Below are 9140 nucleotides of genomic sequence, written 5' to 3' on the forward strand. Positions count from 1 at the left end.
TTTAGCTAGTAAGTTAAATATTTAGGTTGCAACTTAAAGATTTAGCTAGTAAGTTAAATATTTAGGTTGCAACTTAAATATTTAGCTAGTAAGTTAAATATTTAAGTTAAATATTTAAGTTGCAACCTAATTGTTTAAGTTGCAAGCTAAATATTTAAGTTGTGACTTAAATATTTAGTTTTGAGCTAAATATTTAGCTTGAAATTTAAATATTTAGCTAGCAAGTTAAATATTTAGCTAGCCACCTAAATATTTAACAAATACTGACTTTACCTAAGCTGGCAAGTGGCAAGTAAGCTAAATATTTAAGTCACAAGTTAAATATTTAGCTTGTTAACTAAATATTTATTTTTTAAGTTAAATATTTATTTTATAAACTATGACATTTATAAATGTATGAATTATATGGTGAAAAACTGACTTTGAAAAATAAATCACTTCTTTTTTCTTATAAAAGACTAAATAAAACATAAACATTGGTGGTAATTTTTGACTGTATAACTTTACAAACGGCACCCCATAGTGCTTTGACGTAGAGTTTGTAAATGTCGAGACAGTTACATTTCAGCTTGTTATTTCAAGTACAAACTTCAAAAAAAGCTCTTGGGGCTGAAGAGGCTTTTCATTGAAGTGGACAAAGGCTTACCTAAGGAAAAAATTTCCCAGAGGAGGATACCATAAGACCAAACATCACTGAGAGTCGTGTAGAGGTTGTCGAAAATGCTTTCTGGTGCCATCCACTTTACTGGCAAAAATGTCTATTGGGAAAGACAGGTGGATATTTTGACTATATTTGTAAAAACCTTGAGAAAAAGCATTTTTAAAGCCACATCATGTTTTTAAGGATAAATGAATGTCTGAGCAGAAACTCACGCTTCCTTTGGAGACATAGTTGTTATCATGCATGATGTCTCTGGCCAGTCCAAAGTCACAGATTTTAACAATTTTGCCCTGAGAAAGAAGAACATTCCTGGCTGCAAGGTCGCGGTGCACACACTGTAAAAAAAAAAAAGAAAAAAAGGAAAAACAAGCTTTGTTGATGAAGGAGTTCCTTTTATCTGTTGTCAGCCCAGCACAATTTGCTTCACCACAGCTAACAACTATTTCTGTTTCACTTTATCCAAGTTCATTTCTTTAAATGTAATTTTGCTTTATGAAGCAGAATCTTTGTTTAAACACGCCAGTTGGAGGGATGACGGTGACCACTGGATATTTAAGGATGATAACTATATGGTTGGATGAATAGTTTCTGGCTGCAGTGAGTTCCTGTCTGGTAAATTCTAGCTCTGACTTTTATTTTCAGTCTGGTCTTTCTCCAGAGTGGGTACAGCAACATTCACAGAGCTGCTTATCATACAACCACTGATTTCCTCAGTACCCATCCCTGGCTGTGCCCAGCACAACCTACCATTAGCACTTGGGAGGGGAGAGAATCAAGGTTTTAATTCAAACTTACATTTTTGGAGGCAAGAAACTCCATTCCTCTGGCCACCTGATAGGTAAAGCTCAGCAGGTCGACGGTTGTGAGGCCTTCGTTCATGTCGTCTGACAGCAGGGTGTCGATCTCGGACTCTGCTTTGGAAAACACATCATGAAGCTTTCCATGGGTTCAACATGTGCTGTAAAAATAGCGCTCTCCTCTCAGACCTGGCTTTTAATGGCACACATAAACTGGGTATTATTATGTATGTGCTGCAATTATCTTCACCGTGTAATTATGAGCCATTTCCAGGCCTAAATTCTGACAAGGGTGTACCCCTGGACCAACAATGACTCAAACACAACACCAAGGCCAATAAATTTAATGAAGGGAACAGGGAGCTGCAGCGTGTACCGTTGGAGTCTTTCTGTGAGGGAGGGTGGTCGTAGTTCGACCTCCTGATGTCAGAATACTTGGAGGAGCTGCACATCTCCAGCATGGGGACATACTGAGTGTTGTCCGCCTGCTTCATATCCATGTAGTCTCCTTTCCTCTCAAAGGACAGGATCACGTAGCTGAGAACAGAGGCGAGACAAGAATGTCATTAGTGATGACAGGTCGTTGAGCAGATCTGATTCAGCCCCAGACTCAGCATGCTTTACYTCAATCCTTGTCCTCTCACTTCCTTCCAGCAGAGGTTAGTGGGACAAGTGGTTGAGGCTAARGTGGTGGCCAGGATAAAATCAGGTTATGGTCATTTTGAGGTGTGGTCACTGTGAGTCATCTATCAACACAGATGAGCCTCAAAGAGGGAGACGACCGGCTGCCGTTTCACAATGAATGTTTGGGAGGGTTAAATTAACAGGTACCTCTGTGGGGATGGAATTAGGCTGAAAGCTGAGACCACTTTAGACTTTGATCTGATTAGAGAAGGATGCGAGACAATATCCTATGCCATGGAAAGATTGATGATTAGGTTACAGATTAGGAGCAGAGGGAGAACAGGGTTCCTACAGTTTAAGACAAGTTAAATTCAAGACTTTTTAATGCCAAAGGAAATTAAATTTAAGATCAATTTCACAATAAAAACTGTAACAGAAACTCACGAATCAAAGTATTTTTAGTTGATTTATTCAAATATTGCTAATAGACCAATTGTTTTTATCCATATCTCACTACTTTTTCATCAAACATAGCAAAAACCTTCTTAGCAGTCAGTTTTAAACAATTTAATTCCTGGAAATCCTATAACGGCCTAAAATTTGGAGTTTTAGGTCCCACAGTGGGGTCTTAAGCTCAATTCGCTATAGATAAAACCTTAAAGTGCATGTGACATCAAATTTTTGCAAGAAATATAAATGCATTTTTGGAAAGACAACATTATTAACATATTAGAAAACAAATTTCACGTTGCTCAGAAGGACAGTTGTTGAGATATTTGCATGTGAAATAACAGGAAGTGATGTCAAAGGACAAAAATGCATGTGAATATTTAAAAAATAACTGTTACCAATTATTTTAATATTTGAAATGAATTGCAGTCATCCTATTTACAATGTGTTAACATTTTTAAGACTTCTGAAAGATTGATTTAAGACATTTAAGGCTAATTAAGGCCTTCTTTTTGGATTGATGACTTCAATGTCTTTTAATACTTTTTAAGGARCTGCAGGAACCCTGGAGGATTTGAGTCTGTGTTTGACAGACAGTCTGTGATTTGGGAGACTTTTTCTAGCCATCGATGTCAAACAAATAGAAAATTTTAAAAACAATTTAGTACCTCCTGCTGCTCTCATCTGCAGGGTTGATACCAAAGATATCCAGATCCTTTTTGCTTTTCTCTGGGCTCAGGCTGTGGAAGTTCTCCCTGTTCTTGTGCAGATAGTTGACCAGGTCTCCGTAGAAGCAGTACTCGGTGATAATGTAGATAGGGCCTGGGAACAACAGCAGATAAAGTTGGGCATTGGCGTCAGTCTGCAGGCTAATCTTATCAGAGGCTTGTAAAAGCTCAAATCAGTCAGAAGGGCAAGCCTTTACTTTCCCATAAAAAGACCGTTTAACTAGCACACCCGCTGGGAGGCGAGGAAGCACAGAGGCTGGAAGAATCGGAATTGTAGCTAAATCTGAATGAGAATAACCAGTGGTGGGCACCAGRCCGCTAAAGCGCAAATCCGCTAATCGCTGACCTAAATACTTTGTTTGKACTTTAGRGGTCTTACTAATTCTTATAATTCATAAGCAGATTTGCTCTTTCTAAAATTAAAATGCAGTACTGCTAATAACTAATTATCTACCAGTCATCATTATGTTGAACAGCAGAAGGTATGACTGTCAATGAATCACAACACACATGATCTATCCAACAGCACCACTCCCAGATGAACACACTTATTGTGAAGGTATACATCCTGCTGACTGTTGCTTTGTGTCATGGTTCTGATTTCCCACAATGCTTTGTGTCTGCTTACATAGCAGGAAGGCAACAGCAAAAACAGTAAACGTTTGTTATCCATACTAAAATTTTATGTCTTTTATTTTATTTTATTTTACAATTGGAGCTCCTTTTTTAAAAAAAAAAAAAGTTAAAACGCTGGAGCTCAATACTTGACGTAATTGGTCGAAGCAATCCGCCAACGCGGTTAGACAGACATCTAGGTGTCAATTTGAGCAATTACATGGAAAACTTTCATTTCCCGTCAAAAAAAAGAAAACTTTCATTTCCCGTCAAAAAAAAGAAAACTTTCATTTCCCGTCACAAATCAAATCTGTCCCAGAATGCATCGTTTCAGTTTTCCAATAAACAGTTTTAAAATTACTTTATTGATGCTTCTTTAATGAAAAATCTACAACAAACAAAAGAAAAAGACAAAGAAGCAGCCGAACTAGCAATCCTCAACAACGTTTTAATTTTTACACCAGGAGCCAAAGGTCTGTTTCAGGAAATCAGATCCCCAGCAATCGACGATTAAAGTATTAAGCTGTATAAGTGTTCATACACCGCTAGTTGGCAGTATTGTGCATATACTTTACATGAATTGTTGCCAGCTAGTAAGTGTCAAACTGGACTTGCGCTTTAAAATTAGCTTCTGCTAGTTTTTCTATGGCATAAGTGTTTTTGAAGTTGCGGACCTAAATATTTTCATAAGCGCTTTAGAAATTGCGGAGCTAATTTTTGGGTGAGTGCTGCCCACTACTGAGAATAACCTGTCTGACAGTAATGTAGATGCAACCACAGTTGTACAACACTGAGCCTAAACAGTATGCACTGTTAATGAGCATGTTTGTTTAAATCTGCTTTTTGTTTGTATCTTTCACCTGACTTGGTGCACGCTCCCAGGAGGTTAACGATGTTGAGATGGGGTCCGAGATGAGTCATGATCTTGAGTTCAGACATCAGGGCTTGTTTCTCACTGGACCGAGCCGTGGCTGGAAGAGGTCACAGCAGCCAGGATTATCAGCACACTCAAAGCAAATCATAAAACCATGCACCGTTTCTATTTCAATGCTTTAGTTAATTTATTGTGGTTTGCTTATGTTTTTATGGGTATTCTTTAGTTGTTTCTTGTTTCTGCTTTATGAATGTGACCCTAGCAAGTTTCCTGAGCTGACAAAAAGATCTAGACACTATTTTTGCACCTACATCTGTCGATCATTTCTCAGTAACTTGAATGATTTGTAGTGTTTTATGCAGGGGTGAAAGTAGTTCTAAGTTCTTGCCGGTACTATGACAAAGTGACATTAACTGTCCCTGTGTGTGTGTGTGTATATACAGTAAATATATATATAGATAGATAGATGGATCGGTCGGTCGGTCGGTCGGTCGGTAGGTAGTAGGGGTGCAACAATACATGTACCCGTATCGAACTGTTCAATGCTTTAGGTTCAATACACACTTGTATGGAACAATACAGATATGTAAAATTTACTTTATCAACTTGTCTTCTGAAGATGCTCTGTGTTGAAGGATCAGTGGATCTGTGTTCGACTACTCCACCTAGGCTGCATTTTTGAGCACAGATCCACTGAGAAACTTGCTGTTTCAGCAACATTTAATTTAAAAAACTGTATTTTGAGGTTAAACAACTGTTCATAATTAATTCAAATAAATCGCAAGTTAAAAAGGGCATGGACATTTTTCTTTCTTGCATCGAAGAAATATCGAACCGTGAGACTAACGTATCGAACCAAACTGAATCGTGAATTTTCTGTATCGTTGCACCACTAACAGATAGAAAGATAGATAGATGTCTTGAAAACCTGCATCCTGATATTGAGGACAATTTTCCTTTTTTCAGTGGGATTAGATTTTTAAGTTTAAATTTTTTATCTTATATAAAAATTATATTCATATTTAATTTACATTTTTATTTTTAAACAACCTCCAAAATTAATATGAGTATAGAACAAAAGCTTGGAACCCAAGAGGATAAAACTGGTAGGGCCACTATTTTTCTAAGGGTGGGGGCATTGCCCCTCCTGGCCACCCCCCTCGCACCGCTCCTGTTGATTGACAGGTTTTGTTCTACTGAGAAATGACAGCTTGAGCTGCAGCAGCGAGCATGTTTTGCCAGAGACAGAGATTTCGATTGTGTGGTTGTAGGAGAGACAAGATTTGTGTCTGATATGTGATCAAAGCACCACAGAGATGATTTTTTTCCCGTCACCCTGTCCACCCGCGAACGTGCGAGCAGATCAGCTGACTGCTGTGCGGTACAGAACATGCAAGCCGGGAAATCCTCGGTAGGCTAATCCACCCCTGAAGAAAGTGGTGCAAGTTTTGACGGCCGGTCGTTTACAATAGCAGCTCGTGAGCATTAATATTGGTGAGGCGGACAGAGGTTGTGCTCGACTTTTTTGCTGTCCGTCACTTTGACTGACAGGGTTAAAAAAATCTGTCATGATAAATTTTTACCCGTCACGTTCTTTTTTAAATAATCACTAAACATTCAATAGAACGTGCTGTCATGATGGTTTTACAGTCTCATGATGCGGCACCTGCAGGATTTTATCTGAGAAAAATTCATCAGTGCACCTCACACTAATGAGCGCATTACGCATTGTGGTGACAAACAGCGCAAACGCGCACAGTGTGACGCACACACGCTTTTGACTCACGAAAAGTAAACGTAGTTGGAAAAACACATCAAAACAACAAATTACAAACTGAGCTTATCAGGAGGAACTATTTTGTGAGGCTAATTAATTTTGTCATTATGAATCGGTGGTTCATGAAAGCCTCGAGCTCTGAGGGAAGAGGAGCTGAAAGGGACAGTTCAGAAACAATTTGGGATGAGAAAAAAAATTTATAAACTGATTAATTGTGTTTTATACTGCCTATTGCTAACAGGTCTATTCTGACAGAAAGTGCAGCTGTGATCTGGTTCTGTATAGTCGCTTTATAGTTGACAGCCGCTCCCCCCACTTCCCGGTACTGCGTACCGGTGCAGAATCTTTTAGTGGTACGCAGTACCGGACAGTACCGGCTTTCTTTCACCCCTGGTTTTATGTACATACAGTGTTTAAAGCATCTTAATGAAAAAAAAATCAACTTTGTAAATAGGCACCAGATATATTAGGGTTCTCGTGACACACAATCATGTGGTGTACCTTCATGCAGTTTTCAAAGGGGTTGTTGGTTGGGCACCACTGGTAATTTTGGTGTGTAATGTCCAACACCCATAACACAAATTCATTAATTTTATTATGCTGTTGTCATATATAGTCTATTTAAGAAATACCGGGATGTAGGAGTTAAGGAACTGTCTGATATCGGTTCTTTTAGTTGAGCTTGTTCTCTCCTCTTTAAAATGTCGTATTCATGAATGGTTGTGTTGTTTTGAAGAATGCATATTGATCACAGCTGGGCATGCCAAAGTTTCAAACAAAGCTCCTATGTGATCTGTTAATACTTAGAGTACAAACTGAACATATTTCTCAGCTTCTATCACACTCATCAATGCTCAGACTTTTTTGTGATGCTCACAATAAGTGAACAAAAATCTTTAAAAGACACAACTGTCAGGTGTGTGGTTTCTGCTCTTGCAATTTTGTAAATTTCATTCTTTATTTCTTTGACATTAAAATACAAGATGTATAAAATAACAGGTTGAGAATGAGCTCTGTGAACAATAAAAATTGTAGTAAGTCTCAATCTTCAATTAGTTATTTAGTTTTGCTGGTTTAGATCAAAGCACATTATCGTACATGTTTTTTTAAATTATATTATTCTTATTTTGTTCTTTTATTACATTTATCATGTTTATTAGTAGATTGTCAACTCAAGTATTAGAAGCTTCTGTTATCCTTGAATTAATGTTTAAATGGTGATATTGCTGACTTTAATTTACTGTTTGAAAACCTCATCCTGAGCTTAATTTGCAGCAAAGAAAGTAGCTTCTGTTATCAAACCAATATCAATAATCAAATACGTTACTTGCAATTTTTCAACTGCTTGTGTTTTATACTCACGTTTCAACATTTTCACTGCCACCTGCATAACAGGCTGAGAGCGGCTGAGTCCATAAGTGGTGCCCTCCACCACTTTCCCAAAAGCTCCAGAGCCCAGGATACGACCTGAGAATCACAAAAACAGGAACAGGGTCAGCAGCCCACAGACATGTGGACTTCCATCTATGACCCTTTCTGCTGGTTCAAACAAAATCCCAGAACCAAAGCGTCTAGTCTCCAGGTCAAAGTTATCTTARGTTACGGCCCAAGGCCTTTCCTCTGGGTCTTTCTCTAACAACTGTGTGTTTCAGAGTTCCTGATTGGTGCTGATTGCAACTGGAGGCAGCTGGCCAGTATCAAGAAGAGCTTGAGATCCAGTTGAGGAGCTGCTGCTGGCTCTCAGGGTGAGGCTTCTCCTTTTGTTGCTCTTTTTTCTCCAGCCAACCATGATTTTTGTTTAAAAAAATTTATTTGAAGTTTCCCCATGTGTTGCTTCCCTTTATTTGTTATGGCCCCAGAGCCGGGCCGTAACAAATTGGGGGCTCGTCCGGGATCATAGACTAACTTCAAACACACAGTGAGATTTACAGGTGAGAACATCTCTGCAGGACACTCTTACAGCTCAGGGACTTTAAAAAGGTGCTCAGCTCACCAAGCACAAGTCTGTCCCGGGGAAACTCCCATCTGGAGTCATACGGAAGTTGCATGGGATCCACATAGATGTACTCATGGCCATCTGGGCTTACAGACTCTATGACCCTCCACCGGATCTCATATCTTGGTTTCTAGGTGACAGAGAACACAGAAATTCATGGTTGACCGTAGGAAAACCTCTAAAGAAAAGACCATTTTCTCAAACATTCACCATGTTTGTATTTCCTGTTTAACAGCAAAGCATGTTATTTCTATTTAAACCTTACATAAATGCTGAAAATGAGGAAATGAGTAACTGAAAGAAAGTGGGGCTAAATGCCAAATGATCACAAGAGTACCTGTTTCCAGATGACAACCAAGACAATGAGTGAGATGATGACAATGACCAGGAGCACCAGCACAGCAGCAGCTACAGTCAGCTCAGGGTGAGGGCCTGTTCATGAGGAAACCCAYTGGTCAGACATGTTAGATACAGAACACACGACCAGTGTGGAAACAGTGAAATATGCTGTGTGCTGCACTGGGATAGGTATGGGGTGCCATTTGTAAAGTTACAGAGTCAAAAATTACCACCAATATTTTTGTTTAATTTAGCCTTTTATAAGAAAAAAAAGAACAG

General features: G+C 38.8%; 1 protein-coding gene across 1 annotated transcript in view; it reads right to left on the reverse strand.

Annotated features, from left to right (window-relative positions):
* pdgfra (platelet-derived growth factor receptor, alpha polypeptide) overlaps positions 1 to 9140 on the reverse strand; it is a gene marked incomplete in the record, with an annotated part of 32011 nt that overhangs the window by 6871 nt on the left and 16000 nt on the right. Inside the window, 9 exon segments of the mRNA XM_014017754.1 lie at positions 647 to 758; positions 874 to 996; positions 1457 to 1572; positions 1835 to 1995; positions 3201 to 3354; positions 4736 to 4846; positions 7889 to 7993; positions 8520 to 8652; positions 8860 to 8954. Of these exon segments, the coding sequence (XP_013873208.1) occupies positions 647 to 758; positions 874 to 996; positions 1457 to 1572; positions 1835 to 1995; positions 3201 to 3354; positions 4736 to 4846; positions 7889 to 7993; positions 8520 to 8652; positions 8860 to 8954 (1110 nt within the window).

This window comes from Austrofundulus limnaeus, unplaced genomic scaffold (genome assembly GCF_001266775.1).
Source record: "Austrofundulus limnaeus strain Quisiro unplaced genomic scaffold, Austrofundulus_limnaeus-1.0 Scaffold176, whole genome shotgun sequence".
NCBI lineage: Eukaryota > Metazoa > Chordata > Actinopteri > Cyprinodontiformes > Rivulidae > Austrofundulus > Austrofundulus limnaeus.